The sequence below is a fragment of the Toxotes jaculatrix genome, chromosome 16 (assembly GCF_017976425.1).
Source record: "Toxotes jaculatrix isolate fToxJac2 chromosome 16, fToxJac2.pri, whole genome shotgun sequence".
Lineage (NCBI taxonomy): Eukaryota > Metazoa > Chordata > Actinopteri > Toxotidae > Toxotes > Toxotes jaculatrix.
Genome location: NC_054409.1, coordinates 19,322,867 through 19,344,306, shown reverse-complemented (window position 1 = coordinate 19,344,306; position 21,440 = coordinate 19,322,867). Strand labels below are relative to the sequence as shown.

General features: G+C 38.6%; 1 protein-coding gene across 3 annotated transcripts in view; it reads right to left on the bottom strand.

Moving 5' to 3' along the window:
* Window positions 1-20,726, bottom strand: part of amacr (alpha-methylacyl-CoA racemase) — a 31,849-nt gene extending 11,123 nt beyond the window's left edge. Inside the window, exons 1-4 of one of the 3 annotated variants that reach the window (XM_041059499.1) lie at window positions 20,711-20,726; window positions 3,161-3,283; window positions 1,412-1,668; window positions 781-924 (exon numbers count right to left, since the gene is read on the bottom strand). In XM_041059499.1, coding sequence (XP_040915433.1) covers window positions 781-924; window positions 1,412-1,658 — 391 coding nt within the window. In that variant the 5' untranslated portion in view covers window positions 1,659-1,668; window positions 3,161-3,283; window positions 20,711-20,726. Of the gene's footprint in view, window positions 1-780; window positions 925-1,411; window positions 1,669-3,160; window positions 3,405-3,489; window positions 3,614-20,710 lie in introns of those variants that run through there. The other 2 variants (XM_041059497.1, XM_041059498.1) reach the window with 2 other exon arrangements.
* Window positions 20,727-21,440: the final 714 nt, after the last annotated feature.

The window sequence follows — 21,440 nt, the reverse complement described above, 5'->3', positions numbered from 1 at the left end:
ATGCTTTCCCCTAAAATCGCCCTTCCAGTGTTATCTATCAGGCTGCTGCATATACACACACCACACCTTGTTTTGACAGTTGGAAATGATGTCTGAGTGAGCTATTGCATAGTTTCTCATGCTCTTCTGTATCTGATTTCTTGCCGTGGACTGAGGGATGGGTTCAGATAGTCAGTTCCAACTTAGATCTGGCACAATACTTAGATTTTCTTATCAAACCTTTCAAGTCTCTTCTCTCTTTTCACTTGGCATAATGCAAGAAATGAGAGGCTGCAGGCCTCTCATTTTCAGCCGAGCATCACTGGTTAAAGTGACAGGCAACAGCGGCAGCAGATCAGCTGCAGATAATTTATATCACAACAACAATGAAAAGTTTGTGCTCTCTTGAAGGTTTTTGTAGATGCTGGTTAAGAGTCACGCTTTAAAGTTAGGCTGTTTTTCTTGCAAGTTTCCAAGGTTGCACACAGTATTAGTATGGACAGGTACATCAAAAAATGAAATCCTGTGATAGAAAATGCTGAATTGTGAACAGAGTCAGCAGAGAGTTTATTACAGGCTGAAGTTTAGTGTTGACAGTGTACAAAATTCAGCTTTTTCTTTCATGTTTCATGCTCATGAAAAAAGAAGATGCTACAAAACAAAGAATGCACGCTGCACAGAAAAGAAAAATAGTGAATTATTAACCTCTGTCATCTCTGTAAATACTTTTTGTTCCATCAGCCTCTAATCTAAAGCGTATAAATACTCAGGCCAGAAACATTAACAGATATGTGTTCTTACCTGACATGGCGAGGTAGTTGATGTCATGCCCAGCTGCAGTGGCATAAGATCCACGCTGTCCATACCCTGTCAACCGAGCGTAGATCAAAAGAGGATTTTCCTTTAACAGCTCCTGTGGACCCAGGCCCAGCTTCTCCATCACACCTAGGAGGTTAGAAGCAAATCCTTATAAAGTATTTCCATTTTATGCTACTTTATACTACACAGTGTTAGCTGTTCTACAAATGACAGCCTTCCCCTCTAAACTTCTCAGATGGATTTATTTAAATTACTATTTCAGGCCCAAATTTGCAAAAATGTCCAATATTTAACGAAACACAAACACAAAATCTACAATTCTGTTTAGCAGAATTCTGTTTAGTCAATGATCCTTTGGAAGGGGCCCAACCCCCAGGTTGGGAACCACTGGTGTAAACTAACTGTATATGAAGTAGTTAAAGCTAGCTCCACCTCAAGCAGCTACAACAATAAAATGCTGCTTACACACTTATTTATCAGTATTAACAATCTAATTTAAGTACATTTTGCTGATAATATTTCAGTACTTTTACCTACAAAGGATTCTGAACAGAACAGAACTTTCACTTGTAATGGAGAATGGTTTTGGCTCTCAAAGCGCCAACGGTCTGACCTTTACGATAGGGCTCAAGGACCACATCAGACTGGACACAGAGCTTCCTGAGCAAGGCTACACCCTCAGTGGACTTCAGATTGATCGCCACGGATTGTTTCCCCCGTGCCTGTGTATCCACAGCCATGGCGACCTTGGTTCGGTCCACGCGGATGACCTTGGCTCCGAAGTCTGCCAGGATCATGCCACAGAAGGGTGCTGGAGCCAGACCCGCCAGCTCAATAACTCTCACTCCAGCCAGCGCCATGATGAAAGCACTATAACAGCAGAATATTAGAGACACCTCTCAGTATGATGCAACCCAATGCAGCACCAACAGCAGAGGACGTGAGGAGGCTCACATCAGATTCTATAATACCATTATGAATGTCAGGTTTTCTCAATCACATTATGGCTGCAATTAAAAAAATATTCCCATGACAGCAGTACCCTGTTCTGTCTTTGGCCTCCAGATCTCCTGTAGCTGCTGTTTTGTGTATTACTTAGAAAATTGCTCTGCAGTGACATATTGTCTTTTATGTGACAGCAAATTAGGGGTGAAACAATCAGTGAGGAATTAACAGAAAAGTAAGTGGTAGCTATTTTAATAATCACTTAATTGTCTCAGTCATTTTTCAAGCAAAACATATGAAACAAAAGGCTGATTCCAGCCTTTGAAATTAGATGATTCTGTGCTTTTGGTCACATATTGTAAGCTGGGTTTTTTTTGGACATGTAAAGATGTTACCTTTGACTCATTTTTGATGTTTCACAGACTGAAAGGGTAATCATCAAAAACAATCAACAAATTAAGTGACTATGAAAGTAGTCATTAGTTGCAGCCCTACACCAAACTGGTTTATCTTTTAACTGTTAATTGTATTTTCTTGCACAGGATCCTCCTCACTGTTCTCCTGTAATGCACAGTGCTGTGCAAAAGTATTAGGCACTTTAGATGTTAAGATTCTTATCCATCAAACAGTGCACTGAAGGGGCTTAAGGGAACAGTGAAGACAGAGAAAACACTGAGACAGAAGAACTGTGGCAATTTCTCCAAAATGATACCTTGGAGAGCGCAAAAAAAAAAACAAAAAACAAGAAAACTGTGTGCAAGTGTACTGAGGAGAACTGATGGTGTTTTAAAGGCAATAGTTGGACACACAAAACACAGATTTTTTTTTCTGTTTACTGCACTTTGGATGGAGTTAATCAATAAATATAAACTACTCATTGCATGAGTATGAGTATTTTTGTAAGCATCCTCACTTTACTTTTAATGCTTAACATCTTTTGCACAGTGCTGGTAGAAAACAAATGGCAACAGACCAGTGGGAGATGCAGTAGCTTTCAACAGCACATCCAGGCCTGCAGTGACCGTGACATTTAGACTTTGAAACAGACTAAAGTGCAAGTCTACTACTTTTGTGGTAGTTTTTGTTCAAAGTCCAAAGTGACACACTTTATCAAGAAGTGACACCAAGTTGTTAAAATACTTTTGTGAGACCAATTACTTCCAAATTCACTGTGCACAGTGTGCTCCATGGGCATGTAGCACCATGTTACACTGTCTCACGTTACTTTAATAATAACTATAATAATTACTGTAGTATCACCACGCAGATCACAGACAGAGTTTGACCAAAACCAGGAAACCATTTTAAGTCGCTACAGCACTGTTGTGGACAAGCTAACAAGCGTGCATCGTTAGTTAGGCCACATGAATACACAAGAGCCTGTCGAATTGAAGCCTGTTACCGCAGTTTAACCTACCTTTGCTTGTAAGTCGAGGACAGGACACCTCTGCTGAAGGTTTGAACACACAAAGGTTAGCTTGCTGTAGGTGGAGTGAGGTTAAAACTGACTACGACGCCCCCGCGGTGGATCACATGGTCGCTAGACAACAACCACAAACACACAGAAGATCACTCATCTAACAACGACACATATTTGATGTAGCAAATATCGATTAATCGGCAGTTAAAGTATTTTATTTTTGTCTATATATGTTACAAAAACAATCCCGGTTTGAGTAAATGCGTGCGGTGTAACCACAAATCATGCTAACATAAGGTCACCGCGGGACTCCTCTTTATCCTCACCTGTGCACCGGTGATGTGCTTTGGTTTAAAAATTGTTTGTGGTTAAACTTATCGACCGGCGGCCACCGCCGTGTACCCCGTTTTAATGTCAAGTGCTGACTCCGCGTAGCCGGGCGGCTTTCTGTGTACGCCGGTACACAGAAAGGAACGAACCCTGTTTACAGGCGGCTTCCTGGTGACCTCAGCGCGACGGTGGCAAGAATTCTGGGAAATGTAGTGTTTTTACGACTTCGCTTGACTTTTTCACTTGTTTTTTTTTTTTTACTTTAAAATGACAGGCTAGAGAAGACCCTCCTGGGGTTTTATCCTATTATCCCAAAACTGCTGCTTGAAGCCACAGCGGGCCAAAGTTATACAGTCTCACTTTAACACAGCCCAGCTCTTTACTGTGAAAAAGACATAGTCAGGCTATTGTAACTGACAGAGTAATAAACCCAACAATCCTTTGTTGCATATTCACGTATCATACCATAAAGGGGGACTCTTATAATTAAAAGTTTGTTTTGTGTTTATTTTCATTCTATGACAAGCAATGACACTTCAACATACACTTGCCTGGGCACTTTAATGGACACTCAAAGTACTGTACATACCTTATATCAAACATGCGTATAAATGTTATTGTAAAATCCTTTAAGTGAACTCCCTCTTAACCACCGTTGTTACCCCATCACCTAGATAGAACAGGAGAACTCTTTCCAGGGGAATACCATGACTTAATGTGAAGGCCATGACATTCACCCATGACCCTTAGCCACACTCAGCTGCAAACCAAACATCTGCAATTCCAAACAGGTTAGCCAGAGTGGGCATTCTTCACATCTTGGCTGAACATTGATATCCTTTCCACCTAGATCAAAAACAGGATGCAGGACAAAGTGCTGATTGAAAGTGATTTCTTTACCTAACCCTTTTTGGACTGAAACAGCTCCCAAACAGGAATTCAGTTCAAGAAATGGAGGGGGAAAAAGTGTATGTAAGTCAAGGTTCTGCCATGATAAAACTCTGTCACTCAAGTAGCTAGAAATGCAATTTAAGCATTCGAATAATATATTTTTTCAAGACTTTACTTCAAGGGCAAGAGTGAATTACCAAAAATATCACCTCTGGAGCAACCAGCAGATTCACTATGTTAATACTTACTGCAGACACACAGTATGTTGAAATCCCCCTTTATTTTTGGATAACAGGGCAATATCTAGTCATTTGTCTTCGAGAATATAGAGTATTTGGAACAAACTTTGACCGCACATTACCTATTTTTCCTATTATAAATTATATATTGAGAATATTGCTATTTAAAATCCATAAGATTTATATACAATAAATGCAAAATTTTGCAATTTCATTTTTACATATGTTCCACAATGAAGCTCTTTCGCAGCTTGCAACAGAAGGGTTTTCCATGTTATGAGCATACAGCCATTATTTTCCTGAACATTTCAGTACTCATTTTTTTATATTATGTACATTAGTGGTTGTCATTTCAGTACGGTTTAAACATCATCAAGATTAAACACAAAGTCCACAGTCTGCTGGTTGGTCCCAACTTCACTGAATTTAAAAGTTAAAATAACCTTTTGAATGAAGGCAGTGGTGGATTAATGTTATAATATCTTTCATTATCATAAAAATCCCTCACACAAAGTACAAACACACCCCATGGTGAGATATCTTGCAAGATTATGCAGCCCCGTACCTCACAGCCACCTCTGTACTAAAACTGAAAGTCTAAACCAAAGAAAAGAATCCAATAACAATCTGTATTAGCTGAGCTGAAGCACTTTTGGGGTGCAGTGGCTTTCTTCCACCAGAAGCTTCCTCCAGCTATGACCTACTCTCAGCAGTTATTAGTCAGATTGCCCACACACACAGTGAAGCAATTTTCTGTGATCAGAAATAATCTGCGCTCAAGCTCCAGGTGGCCTGGGACCAAATCTTGTCACCACGTTCATTTACTTCTGATTTCCACTTACCACTTATTTTATTTTCAAACTTGACAAAATTTTAAATATACAAGACATCAACAGCAACATTATGAACAAGAAAATCATCATAGAGAATAAATAAAGTATCAAATATCAGATGGAGGCTCTCAAAAGTAATGGTTTTAATAAAGTATGTGGTTTAAATGCCTTTATGGGACTTTATTTCACTGATTAAAGCAACAAAAGTTATTTTAAATGCTTCTCTGAGTGTGAAATTTGGCTGCAAGTCAAATGGGATCAAGAAAGGGTTTACTATCACTTGGTGGTTTAAAACACTTTCCCCTCAAATTTAATAAGTGCAAAAGAACATTCACATCAATTGTAAGTACACTGCAGACAATATATACAACGAATTAAAATTTTCTAAGAACTAATGACCAGGGTAGATCTTATTCTGAATGCCACTGCTTTGAGCTTACAGTAATTTCCTTTGTATGTGGGAAAAGTCATATTCTCTTCCAAAATATTCTGACACAGCCATTCCACCAGGAAGTGGCACAAGACAGACATTTCTGCTGATGAGGAGTCTGAACAACTTTATTTAATTTTATTTCCTTTTGATGCATCAGCAGAACTAAAAGAAATGAGTCTGACAAGGCTCAGGGCTATGGCCTTTTAATGTTCTTATACTGCTAAAGAAATAACAGACCATTACCTCTGTGAATCCTTTGGGTGGACAAGACAAAATTACATTTCCTTTTTCAAGATAGTCCCTGTAGCACAATTAAGCACTATTGTCAGTAAAAAAGCATGCTTACCAGTAAATTGCTTCAATGCATTTCTTGACAAATAAAGATTTATTTTTATGCAGTCTAATCCAAATTTTCCAGATTCATTATTGTTCTGTGTAACAAGGCCCTGGGTCTAAATTAATGGCTCAGCAGAAAGTATTTTTAAAGAGAGAAGAAAGTTTGCTGTTCTCAACCTTGTAAGTGATAAATACTGCCAAAGAAGGGCATTGTTTCACTTTCTGCATTAATCTAGCCACTGCTGTTTCTCATCTGGTCTCTTATTTCTGGGAGAGTGTCACTAGTTACTCTGTTATATTAAAGGTTATCTTTACATGCTGGAGCCACCGGCTCCTGGACTTTAACTGTCATGGTTTCACTGTAGAACCTGCAGAATTCGTTTCTCATTGGATGTACGGCATGTTCATGTATCTGTTTTGTGCACTGGACAGAGGAATTTCTGAAGTACCTCTCATGTCAGATAGCATAAACTATTTTTCAATTTCATTTCTTTATTTTATTTTTTTTTTTAACAAATAAACATTCCAATATTGAAAAGGAGCAGGGACAAACAAAACCTTATACTACCTGCTGCCTGCCTCTCACAGTGAATAAATAACAGGAATGTTTTGCCATGCCATAGATGCTGTGCTCACAGTTCATGCCATACAATTATTTGATCTCTATACATTCCCTTAAACTGAATTGTAGTAGATAGCTAGCTAAAGGAAACATACTACATTTTTGGAAACAGACTTACTGACTTTCTTGCCAAAAATCTGGACTCTTTGTTCTGTGGTGTAATTTTTGAAGACACTATATCGTGGATACATTTACACAGTCAGAATTCAGATGCTCAAATAAGCTATGACCTGTCAGTCGCACTGCAGGGTTTACTATAATCAATAGAATTCATCCTTAGGAGTTCACGAGTGTGTGTGTGTGCGTCTTGCTGTGCGCATCAGGCTATGTTGTTTAAAAGTACAAAACATCATTGTGACTTTGATTGTGTCACAGGTTGTGCAACCTTGTTTTTATTGGTTGTCTGGTCTGTATTGATCAGACCGCTCTTGCTGTTCCTGACATCAGGACACATGGTCGGTTAAAAGAATAAATCTCCCTGAGATTGCTTTTAGCACCTGTGCCTGTTCGGTTTTGGAGCAAATACCTACAAAGACTGAAATGTCAGCCTTTATATAACCCAGATGGGTGCTGGTGTGGGTGGATCATTTCATAAATGCCAGCTTATATTGAGGGCTAGTTTGGGTATACAAAAAGGTGTGCCTACTGAGAGCTTATTTTTCACAGCACTTCACTAAGAAATTAGGAGGAAGGAGAGAAAGTGAAATAAAGTAATGAAAAGAAATAAAACAAAACAAAAGAAAAAGCCTCCTCGTGATAACCTTGATTCCTGAAGGGGAAATTACTTACCCACATTGAGCTACTTTATGACAGATGATTACAGCTTGCAGCAAAATTATCTCTCATGAGTCACCATATTTATAGTGTACAAAACCTCTCACTCTAGTGATGCCATCTGTGACAAGAAAATAAGCTTCAAATGAGCAAAACAAGATTGGAATGACTGTATCATTCCCCGACAGACACCACTACAACTTGAATTGAACTGAATTATTAATTTATAACAACATCATGCTGTTAACATCGTGGGCTGACAAGCATCACCTTGTCCGGGGACGTGCAGTGCAGTTAGCAAAAGAGATTACAGTGATCTGCACAGTTCCTGCACAGTCAAGGTGTTATTTTTTTCTCTTCTCTATGCTGATGAGCTGCGACGCATCATTGAATCAAGGTCTAAACAAGCTTTACATTAAAGGAAATAAGTGAAAATAGATCACTTGAATTTGATATTGTGTTGTCCATTTCTGCCGCTGCGGAGGAGGGAAATTATCTCTCGTACAACAAATCTGTCCATGTGTGATTAATAAACCATGTTAGAAAACAACTCCTCCTCTGCATTCATAACTGAACCAGTCGTAGAGGTTATTAGAAACCCTAAAGCACAGCATTGAGCTGCTCTCCAAAGAAACACACAAGGAGATTGAGATTTATTTATTTCTTTATTTTTTGGCAACTGCTGTTTCCAAGGTAAAAAAGAACTTTGCTCTGAAAATGTGATATCACCAAGAGTTCCAGACCTGCCACTCAATGTACCTTGAAATGAGATTACTTTGTCAACACTTGAAAGTTTTATTTATTTATTCATTTATTTTACAGATGGCATTATTCTAATTTTGATTATTATTATTTCCTTCGAGGATTCTTCAGTGTGCTTACTTGGTGGACACGAGTACATTAATAATTCTACCACTTCTACAACCTTTGAAAGTAAACGTGATCCACTTTCAGATGGGATCCATTCATGCCCTGATCTGGCTCATGCAACATTCATCACCTCTCCTTGAGGATCAGGTTGTTCGTTAATAATGACAAGACATCTAGGGCTTAATCTGGAAAACCTGGTTAACAATTTAAACTCTGAGGTGGGTATCAGGACCATAAGGAGTTACATGTTGGAACGCTTTTACTTGTGCATGCTCCCTTATCTGAGCCACCTGCAACTGCATCTGGTCATTGGTTGCATTAATGACCTGAGTCAAATGCCAGGTTGTCTGTCAGTCTCAGAGGAAAACATCCAGTCAATGCTTTTGAAAGTTCTTGTATAACCATTTGTATGGCCAAAATGTAGCTTGCTGTACCTTCACAAAACAGCAGACGTTTTGGGATTAAAAAATAATTTACAGGTACATTCCACAATACAGCAGCAAGTGATCAATTGTGGAAGGGGAAGCAACATCAATTTCTCTCCTGCTGGGAGCCAGAACTGGCCCTGAAGCACAGAGGAGAACTTCCTTCGCCGGAACAAAACTGGATTATCAATGAGGCGAAGCAGCCAACTGCTCTTAGGTCACAGAACTCCAGGTTGCCTCAACGCTTCAGTTTCACTGTGTGGGCTTCTTCTCAATTATGTGCTTGGGGATGTACACCACTACAAGCACAATATCGACTGAAATTCGATCCTGCTTCGTCACCTGATCTTGAGCTGGTGGTTGCAAGTATCTGTGATAGAGGTTAATGAAATACTTTTAGGGAATGTAACATTAATCAAAACACTTGGTTTTGTGAATGTTCTATATTTTAATACAAAGCTGTGCATATGAACCTGCTATGTTTCAGCCCTGGATCAACCAACATTATTTCTCCTATTCACAGTGAACACGGTCTTTGCTTGGGGTGCGGCTCACAGCCCTTTCAACCTGTAGCTGAAATGAACAGAATTGTTTGAGGAAATCCATACAAAAATGATTTCAGTATCATGACAAAAAAAAAATAAAAACTATGTATTTGGAAAAAAAATTGAAAAAACAGCTCTTTTATACATGCATGCTTGTGGTGCATGCTGGGAGATGGGGGCAGCTCCCACACTCCCCCAGCCCAGCCACCCTCCTGAGGGTTTTTTTTTTTTTTTTACATGGTTGTGCCGCCCCCCATGTGATGCCGCCGCGGGCAGCTGCCCGGTTCGCCCATGCCAAAAACCACCACTGCTCTGGCATGTTTGGTGACAGCAGCAGAAGTAGCACAAACTAAAGGGCAGAGTCCTTTTCTGTAATGAGACTGATTCATAGGCCTGCAAAAGGCTGCAACAAAATCACTGTGAACGTGGCAAAATATATTGCTTTGTCTACCACCCTGCAATCCAGGGGCTGGAGTTAAGGTCCTGCTGACAGGGTAATAGCAGGGGAAAGGACGCTGCAGCGCTCTGCTGCCCTCTGTTGACTATGCACATGAAACAAAGTGTTTTACAATGAGTTTGTGAATGAATGTTTTACACTATAACTCTAGGGTTGGAGTAGTTGCGTAGAACTGCACACATATGATTGTTTGTGAGAGAGAGAGCGCGTGCCAGCCTCTCCAGCCCTCTTTTATGGCTGAGTGAAACTGAGCTCAGGTGTGGCTCATTCGGGAGGACAAATTCCTGCTACTCTATCTCCTGAGGAAAAGGAAAAAAAAGAAAAGAACACCAAATACAAACCCAGGAACACAGAGTAGGAGGGATCATCAAAATAAAATAAAATAAAATAAAATAAAATAAAATAAAATAAAATAAAATAAAATAAAATAAAATAAAAGAGCAAGTCTAATAAAGGGTTTCGCAGCTGGGCCTTACATGAGCAAAGAGCAGGACCTAAAGAAACAGTCAAAATAAGATCAGTAATAACTGATGTTAAAAATAATAATTACTATTTACTTTAACTACAGGAGACTGGTAAAAACCAAAAAAGTGGGTGTTAGCTTTCACCAGCAAGCCTGAACTATCTAGTGTAAAGTTTGCTTTTAACCTATGTTTTGTAGTTTCTGCTAATTTTACATTGTTGTCAAAAAGTCAGACTAACTTCATTTTGTATTTTCTACAAGGGGCAGCGTTGATTTATTGATTGATTGATTGATTGATTTGTTTGTTTGTTTGTTTGTGAACTTGTGATTTCCTGCAGCGTGTGAAAGGCAAATAAGGAAACTGACCCAACTGATGTCTGGTGTCCAAGCCTAGTGTCATCCAGCTGCTTAGCATTCCAGAGGTCAGCATGGAAAGATCTATTTCCTGCCCTACATGCATGCTCAAACACTTAATAAGTATCTAATCACAGTCTATAAATAATATTTTGCAGGGTTTTTCTTTTTTTTTTTGGTCTGTCTGTCAGGCATTGAGGTACAGGGCTTTAATGTGGGTGACAAGCACCCACTTAAAACACTGTGTAGACCAGGGGTGTCCAAACTGTTCCACAAAGGGTCGGTGTGGCTGCAGGTTTTTGTTCCAACCAATGAAGAGCACACAGTGTGACCAATCAAATGTCTGAAGACTGAGATCAGTTGATTAAATAAGTCAAGTCTGGTGTGCTGCTGCTTGGTTGGAACAAAAACACCGGCCCTTTGTGGAACAGTTTGGACACCCCTGGTGTAGACACACAAATGCAATTACTGCTGCATCAGCCTGGGGTGGGGAAGAAAACGAGGAAATCCCACACACATGTTGAATCCAGTGTTGGCCTAAATGTCTTGTAGTTGTTAGCCTGGTTTCTTTTTCTTTTATGAAAAAAATCAGTTAATCAGTTGGTTATGTCATTCTTCCCTCTTCCTCACAAAATGCCTGTGAAGAGGAGAAATATATACATGACGGTAGCAGTAAATGTTTGTTTCAGTTTTCTAAACATAAAATATGATTGTGTTTGGTGACTTCAACACAACTTTAAAACTTTTTACACAAAATAGTGTGTTCAAAACCACACCTACTTTGACCCTGAAGGGTCAGAGTAACTGTCACTCATACCAAAAAAGCAGCAGACGGAATTTAGTTGTCACGAATGCAGCGTCCTGTACTGTTATATTCAAGCCAAGTGTCAAGCTATCCATGACTAATGCTCAGCCAGATGTACCAAAAATAAACATGTTTAGGTAGAACAATAGCACTGTATTTTTTAAATTTACAGTGTGAATATTTTTTGTCCTGCTGCTGTAACATAACAGCTGTAAGAAATACAATGCCAGGATGTCAGAAAGTTGGTCTATCTGTCTGTCCTGAACATTAGTCAAGAGTCAGATGCCTTGACGAGAACCAGAGCAAGAGGAAATTAGGTATGGCTCCCAAAGGATGAATTACAATAACTTTGGTGACCCTTCCTGACCTTTCCTGCGCCACCACTGTGAGATACAATCTATTCCCCAGGCCTAATGGTTTAGTCCACAACAAAGTATCCCACAAAATACAAACTTCAATTTAGTTTGTTGTGGATACTTTACGTTTTTGGTGACCTTCAGACCTTTCCTGAAGTGTCACTATCAGACCAACATTTTCACTTGTAGGTAACCAATCTGCATTGGTGCAAATCAGTACTTTTACTTAACAAAAAGTACTGCTGTTAAAGTACTAATACATCAGTGTAAAAATACTTAAAGTATAAAATTACATTGAAGTAAAGTGTAAAAACACATTAAAGTAAAAGTCTTACATTCAGTTTTCTACTTAAGCAAAAAATATGTCTAGATTTAGATGAGTGTATTGCGTGCAACCACTTTCAACATTAAAATTGAGTAAATTCACCAAAATGTTTTTTTCAGTGTGTGTAAAACAGTGTAAAAAGCATAGTATTTCACTCTGAATGTGGTGGAATTGAAATATGAAATAAATACATAAAGTACAAGCACCCCAGAAAAGTACTTTGTACTTATAGGTGGGTGAACCTTTTCTAAGTCTGACCAAGGCAAAACAAAAGTTTGCAGCTTCAGGCACAGTGACAGCCTAATTATCTATAATAGAACTCTTCAATCACCTCTGGCTTTCGTTGTCACACCCTGCAGTAAAAGCCAAGACAAACCTTTCGTTAGTTATAAAGCTTGTCATAAACCTGAGCAACTTCAACACCTGTTGGAAGGAAACTCCCCTGCAGCCACTAATAAGTGTGTAACATGTACCTGAGACCAGAAATGCAGATTACACACCATTGAATCAGCTGTGTTCCATTAAAATAAATGAAAACTATCCTGCCTCATTTTATTTGCCATAGATTAGCATTTTGGAAACTAATATTGACACATACAGATGTTTATCAGCGACTGAGAATAATACCTCTAATATTTGTCAAAGGAAGAACGTTGTTGATATTTACAGTGCAACAGTTGGTTGATATTTACATCTTTGCTTCTCTAACCTGCAGGCATTTTCCACTGTCCCAGCAAGGCATCAGGACCCATGACTGCAGGCTGCAGTAACAACTGATTTCTCTACTCTAAGAACTACTCCCTTAATATTTTCTTGTTTATATCACAATAACCTGAATTCATTATTATTATATATAATTTAATTATCTCAATCACACACACACACACATCGCACACTGCCTGGCACACAGAAAATCACTGCATGACTTTTTCTTTTGCATTTAAAGCATCTTATGTGGAGGAATACACTGAAATATTGAAGGGAGTATGGGAGTCCTTTTTAAAGGGCTTAGGATAAACGTGGTATCTATTGTTTTCATGTGTTATGTCATTTTTAAAAAAAATCCAACTTGATGGCTTTGGCACAGAGCTCAGGATGTGCTCCAAAAAGTCTTTTGTCATATGGTGACCCACATAAATCTGTCCCTATACCAGCAAACAACACCCTAGAACATATCCAGATTCCCATTGTGGTCTGAAATTCGAAACATTTTCATTAAATTTGTGTTGATTTTCACTCATGTATCAAGATTAAATAGCTCATATCTAATTTCCAAAATCTTCTCATCTACAACTTTTTATTAAAATATAAATGCATCAGTACACAAAACACATTTAGATGTTTTCTTCCAACCAAACTATGTTTTAAACTTTACAAAAATGCCCCTGCAGTACAACGGTCTGGGACATGATGAAGGTGAGCAGCAGTCAAACCTCAGGAAAACTGTATGTGCTCATTAAGGTATGAAATGTGTATTATACTAACATATTACAAATAATATCAGAACAGTAAAGTACCATTCTCAAGTCACAGAACAACATATAGATATACAATTGCCAAAAAATGTGATATTCAATTAGTGGAACTGAGCTGTTGTTTGTTTTTGTATACAGAAAGTCAAATGGACCAGCCATACACTAGACAAACTACCATGTTAACATTGTTGTTGCTATTATTAATAATACTATTACATCAGCAGATAACAACTTTGATAAGTGATTGTTTTGAACAAGCAGAAAACAATTGGTCTTACCTGCAGCAAATAAAGAACAGGTCCTAGAACATATTTAATTGGAAGTACAGATAGTTCATAACAATGGTGCCAGAGGCATTCCGCCATCATCTCAGCCAATTTTAGACAAAGGTCATCTGGAGAAGATATTATTCCATCGCTGAATATGCTGTAATAAATAACCAAATATTCACCTCACAACAATTTAATTGCCAATATAAGTTTAAGAGGAACATATCAATAAACATAATCATTTAATTGTTTCCCCAATTTTATAAAAACAACTGAATCTTCATCAAAGGGTCACATAAAACTTACTAGTGTATCAACCTTTGTTTGTGCTGGGTGGAGTGTTCTGTAGTCCCCTTCGATCTTTCCTATCCTGTATCCTCACACTGCATGGAAAAACAATGGGAAGTGCGATAAACAGACACACCACAGCCAAGGACATGATACATCCTGCACAGTGGACGATCGGTGTCCTGAAGTTGAGCATAGGCGAAGTATGTGACATTCCTGCACGTTACTGAAATACTATTATTTTAAATCTCATGGTACGCGGCACAACTGCACTTGTTGAAGTGAGACTTGATGGTTCAGTGGTGACACTGTGACACTCGGTTCAGAGGTGATGTTCCAACAAATTGGCTTCTTCTTTAGGAAAAAGATCAGTGCAACAAATACCAAAAGATTTTTAATTTTCTAATTCAAATGTCCCTGTCTGCGTTTATAATTTTTGCCCACACATTTATTGCTGCTGTTCACTTAAAATCTCTGTCTGAAACTTGTTGACTGTTTCACTATTGTATGTCTTGCTTTGCCAATTGTTGGACAGTACTGTGGAAATTACACTAAATGCCTAAATAAACTTCCCATTTATCATGCTTGGGAAATGTATTTCCCCAGACTGTTCTGGGCTTATAATCAGAGGAACTGTATTTGGTCCTAAGTCTCTGAAAGCGGGGTGAGACCGCCAAGTCCTTTTCGAAGGCCAACAAGGACTGATTTAAGATATTTTGACTGTCATGCTACAGATGTTCTCCCACGGTCTAAAACCCAAAAGAGGTAAGAAGATGACGTATGAAAGGGAGCAAAAGCCTTCAACAGAATCAAGAATCACAAGTGTCCTTGTGTATATCTGTTACCACATTCAAATTTGTGCATGTTCATATTTGTTCATGCTCTTGTTACAGTAAAACGTTAATTTTAAAGTGCTTAACCCTACAAATTTTTCCTAAATCCAATGCAATCTAGATTTTTATGGCCTGACTGAAGGGATAAACAGACAGACAGTCATCTGGATTTTGTAATACGGCAGAGTGGCAATGATTGGGGAATTGTCAGTAGTAGCAGTGTGATTGTGCTGGCATGTAATGCATACAGTGGCATGATTCAAACGTCATCTTTTACCACGCATGGCAGTACCACACAAGACAAAGGAAAGCTTTGTTTGCTGGCCACACCAGCAGCTGGTTCACCACTTTGGTCCATTCTGAAATAGATCCACAAATATTGAATGGATTGCCATGAAGTTTTGCCTGGCGACTTTGGGATTCCCTAACCTTTATTATAGCTCAAAAAGATTTATCTTTTCCAGTGAAATATCTCAGTGTCTACCAGATGGACTGGCACACCATTTTGTACTGATCTCCACTGTATCCTAATGTCTTTGTGCTCCCATGACCTTTCCTTTAGTGCCACCATGAGGCCGACATTTTTGCTTTTGAGTGTAATGTCATAACAACTATTGGATGGACTGCCATGAAATTCTATCCATTCGTATTACCCTAGGGATGAATTATGGTGATCCTTTTCCTTTTCATTTAGGACTATCACCTGGTCAAACTTTAAATTTGTCCAATACTTTGGTTAAAAACTAAATACTGTTAACATTCCCATCAGCATCAGCTGGACTTTCTTAGCATGCTAATTTTGCACAGAAGAAGAAATTATATCTTGTGTCTCTGTATCCTAAAGTATGTCTCACAAAAGGAGCTGAACTTTGTGGAAAGACATTCAACTGCAGTACACTGATAATGACTTAAGAACTAAAGAAAATAAATATCAAGAAGGAATAAAGCAGGAAGTTTCAGTGAGAGAAGAATCATAAAGTTCAGCTGTAATGAGAGGAAGCATGCTGCAGAGATTAGCTGTAACGGACGGCAACAAATGTGTACATAACCAAAGCCTGTGTTATAAACATCTTTTCCCTGAGCCACCCACCCCATGAGTAAGCTATTCTTACCTTGGCATTGCGCCCTGATACTTGACTTTCATGCGCGCTTAAATGAACAGGTTCAGCCCCAGTGAGAACCAAAGCTTGTACTGAAATTTCCAGTTTTTTAGCTCTCCTGTGGTAGTGGTCTCTTAGGGATGATGCCATCAGGACTTTGTTTCCAAGAATGTTGATGTAAAAAACACAGGCCTGCCCTGTCAGAGAGGCCAGGCAAGGTCACTCATATGGAAACCACACATTTCATGTTGTGTTGGCATGTGTGTGTCTTTGAGTATCTGAGTGAGCATTCACTCAGACCAAGGATTTTTGTCATTAGATTGGATTGAATGATATCCCTTTGGAATAACTAACTACAAAAACCACAAGGTATCCACAACATAGAGGAATTACATCTAATATTTTCAACATGTTTTATGATCTGGTTAATGATATTGCTGCCACGGCTATGATAAAGTCAATAAAAAGTGGTTCTAATCCAAATATCCAACACAGTCTGCATTCGAATCCATCTGAGGATAAAACAAAATGTTTTGGGAATATTATTAAACCTACCAGAAAATCATTTAGAAATAACAGTAATTAAGGCAAATTGTTGTAAGACAGTTCTCTGTAAAAACCTCATGATGAAGCACTCAATCATCTTCAAAGGCCAAGGAGAAAATATACAAGACGCTGAACATGCGCAACGACCAAAAGCATCTGGTCAGAGGACTTCAGTGACCTAGGGGGCAAAGTAAGGGCAGAAGAGTTCAGGGATATAAGAACATGCAAACCTATTCAGAGCCCTCAACCATAAATCATTAAAATCAGTTCCTAACTTAAGAACCAATGAAGTGAGATCAGGGAGAGCTGTACTCCTATTTCTGGAAGCCAGTCAGAACCCTGTCTTTTCCTGAACACAAGGACTCTATGTGCACCAATGGCCACCACTGTCTCTTTTTGCAGAGGAAACACTAGAGTTTTAAGGTTAGGAAAGACATTTTAACAACAGTCCGTATATCACTCATTGAGGTTCACTCTCAGATCATCACCCATACAAATAAAGTGAGTGGCACCATGCAGGCCTCACCATGAAATTTGCACAATTTGACAGAAGACAACAGGGCGAAGAGGGTTCCAAGTTCAAACCCTGGTCTTCCTCCCACAATCACAAAAACATGCACATTAGGTTAATTGGCTACTCTGACGGATTAAGCAGTATAGAAAATGGATGGATGGATGACAGAAAACAACCCTTATCACACAGGACCATTCACAACCTCCTCATCAAGCTTCATCTGCCTGCCGCTAACATGATAAGCAAGCTGTGGAGGAATTAGTATCAAATAAGTTCAAATAACACTTGAACTCGCATATTACAGACAAACTGCTGAATGTAGATATTAGTCTTGCAGGTGTAATTTGTTGTGTATATTTTTGCTGCACGTATGTCTTTAGCCTGTATCTGTGTGAGCCACGTCAACCAAAAATTTCCATCAGGTTTTCTGATTCTGATTTAACAGTAAGACAAAGTTCACAGCTGAGACAGGATAATTAATAGTTGGATAGTAATCATGTAACTTTCAGGGAAGCTTTTTTTTTTGACATTTTCACTCACTTCTAAGCTACAGCAAAAACACATGACAAACAGATGGTGCACCATGCCTAATCAGAAGTCTGTGTAATCTTCTGCAGACTTCTTGCCCAGACTTTTAACCACAAAATGTAGTGCTGCATTGCATTGACTTTTATACATTTTGCTGTATATGAGAGTTACTGGGAGGTACACATCACATATCAGATACACACACATCACTTTCCAGAAGAGCAGAGTGATTCATATCTTACTAGTGAACATATTTGTCTTTCTGCTATCAGACACCTTAAATCAAACAAAGGCCTGTTTAAACGACTACTGTCCACTAACTTGAGACTGTCTTGCTTGTTCTATGTGCGATTAAACTGTAAATACATGTATCCTTTTACACTGGTCATTGTTTCCTCACACAATGGCAGTTCAAAGGAGAAACATCCTATTGAACCTGAGTGCACTACTGATTGCATTTTCCTCTTATGTGTACCATAAGCTTGATGTTTATACACAACTATTTCTCAGACTTTTCCGCTACTGCAGCCTATACAATGCAAACAACAGGAGGAGAGCATGAGACAATAGATAAATTTCCTATAGTCTATTTATAAAATTAGGACAGCAGATGAAAAGAGCTCTTGATTTTGTTCTTCAGTACGGTCATTCTTTGAAGTTACGGTATATTTTGTCTGTGTTTGCATTGTCTGTATTTGCATTCTCAAAGCTACTGTAGCCATTAGACAAAACACCCTCTTGGCTTAGACAGGGAAGTTGTAGACTAATAATGGCTACTGCCAAAGGCATGTGACCTTCAAGGTTGCAAAAAGTGAATGAGTGAACTCTTCGAGTTGCCCCCAGTAGTTCCTTTCAAACTGTTCAGTGGCAAAAACTAACTACTATTAGCAGCTATCAGGTGTGTTACTCTATGTGGGACAGGGCAGTGAAAGAGTGCTTGGCAAATGTTTCCCTGATCGATAGAGGCCACATCAAACATTGCCTCTATGTAGGGTTCACCTTCACTGCAAAAGAAGTTTTTTTTTTCAATTCAGTTCATGCACCAAATACCAAGAAGGCCATTTCATGTGATCACTAATCATGGAGGGATTACTGAACAGGCCTATCGGGCCCAGGCCCAGGAGGCAGGTCAAATATCTCAGAATAAGGAACACAACAACCTAAAGGAGCCATAAAATGACCACAAAAACAGACAAAACAACCACAGATAGACCCAAAACAACCACAAATATAAATAAAACATCTCCAAAGAGACACAAAATTTCTTGAAAGAAACACAAAACATCTACAAAAAAATGCAAAATGCCCTCAGAGATGTAAAATGGCCACAAAGAGGCAGAAAACAACTAAAAATAGATGCATGATAACTATGAAGAGATGCAAAAAGACTACAACCCAATGAGACAACAAGAAAGAGATGCAAAACAAGCACAAGACCACTACAAAGAGATGCAAAACAACCACAAGACGACCACAGAGACACACAAACATATGCAAATATCTACACAGAGATGCTAAATGACAAATAAGAGACACAAAAAAGAACTACAAAACTACAGAGATGAAAAATCAAAATCAGCAATCTAAATTTTTATCATGCATAATAATTATACTGTATAAAATGACAGCACTTTACTGTTTTGGTTCATTATTGCCTCTCATCAGCAAATAGACACAGTTAGAGACTAGATGTTGAACATATAGAGCCTTTAGGAGTTAAATGCTCCACTGTGGACCTCAGGAGTTGGTAGAAACCAAAAACAGAGGCAAAAGAATATTGAATTCACACTTGCCACATTGCCAGAAACATAACTCATAATAAACTATGAAAAATTGATGGATGCGTATATGAACAAATGTTTGCTAACACTTTTTCCATATCATTGAAAAAGGTGGTGATATGTCAATGTTGTATTCACAACTTGTTTCCTCTGTTATTGCAGGTATAAGCAAATCAGTTCACCAAATCAAGATGACATTTTCAAGTTCTTGTACTGCAGTATAAAACTCTGATGGTTCATTTCTGAGAGAGCAAGGTCTGCGGAGCATGTCCCTGATCACTTACATTCTAGTTGTGCTAGGAAGTGATATCTTCCTAGCCAGTATGAACAAGAGAAGGGATTACAACAGCAATGTTCCTGTTTTACTGCTGATTTGCAAAAAGGGGGAACTATTCTTTAACAGTTGTTGACTACAGACAGATCCTGGTGTGTCAGGGTTGATGTGACATGCTCTTCCACTGGATCACCTCAGGATTGTGTCCTTTCACCTTTATACATTCATTACACTAACAAATGATGCAGAAGTCCCAGAGTGTCAGGATGATTCAGCCTCTGCATATAGCCTCTGTAATATATTACAGTGATCACAGTCACAGTCTTGTGGTTGAAACTGATGTAATAACTGCCGCTTAAAAAAAAGATACACACAGGAAGACTGCACTTCCTATCATTATTTGGTTTGGTCACAAACTATATCAACATCCAAAAAAAAAAAATATTTATACAATTATCTAAAAAAATATGCTATGCATTTAAATCCTACTTGAGTAAAAGCTCAGAAGAATTAGCAGCAAAATGTGCTTGTGCTTAAAGTATCAAATGTACTCGCTCTGCAGAAAACTGATAAGACTTTCATTAGATCCTTATTTATGATGATTGTAGAGGTGGAACTGGCTTTAACGACTTTATATACAGGAAGTGAGTTTAGTCCAACTACTCAGTCACCTCTGAAACATGGTAAGAGGCCACAAACCAAAAAAGTTTGGGAATCACTGGTTTGTTCTTTAACAGCGTTTTGTATTTTATAGGCTTTTTAGTCTGAAATGTAACTGGTAATAGTTGTAGTCAGTGAAATGCAATGAGGTAAAAAAAAATGCAGCTGAGTAAAAGTAAAAAGTAGCAGAAATTGGAAACAGTCAAGTAAAATACAAGTACCTCGAGTAATCCACCAATGGAGCTGCACGAACTGTAGGAAACACCTGTCACATGAACCTCTTCATCTAGCTGTGGTTTGGCGGTGACAGGCTTTCGATGTGAAAAAGCAGACAGACGTGCTGGGTCTGCATTAACGTGAACATCACAGTAACAGGTATCGCTGTCAACCCAGTGAGCACAGAGACCTCACAACTTGCTGCTTATCGACTGCCTCTGTGCCTTGACATCTCTTGCCAGAGATTAGTGTGAACTGCGTTTACAGGGAAAACACGTATATTTACCAGTCATTGCGTAAACCCTGACAGTCAGAATAAGAGTGCCACAAGTACTTGTCTCTCAGTGCACAAATACTCAAGTGCTGCACTTAAGGACAGTTTTGAAGTACTTGTATTTTATGCTTCCTCATACTTCCAGTCCACTACAGTTTATTTGACAGCTTTAGTTACTAGTTACTTTGCAGATTCAGGTAAATAATACAGTATATGATCACTAATAAGTTATAGCAGCAGTATTTCTAGTAGTAGTTCTTTTACTTTTGGAGGCAAGTCTGCGGTATAGCTACTTTTACTTAAATAAAACACTTGAACACTTCTTCCACAACTGCCATCCATTAATATATCATATGTTATTCTGAAGTGGGCCATTATGCACAAGAACTTTTACTTTTGGTACTTTCAGTTTATTTAGATACAAATGCGTTTGTAGTTTTACTCAAGTAAAATTCTGAATG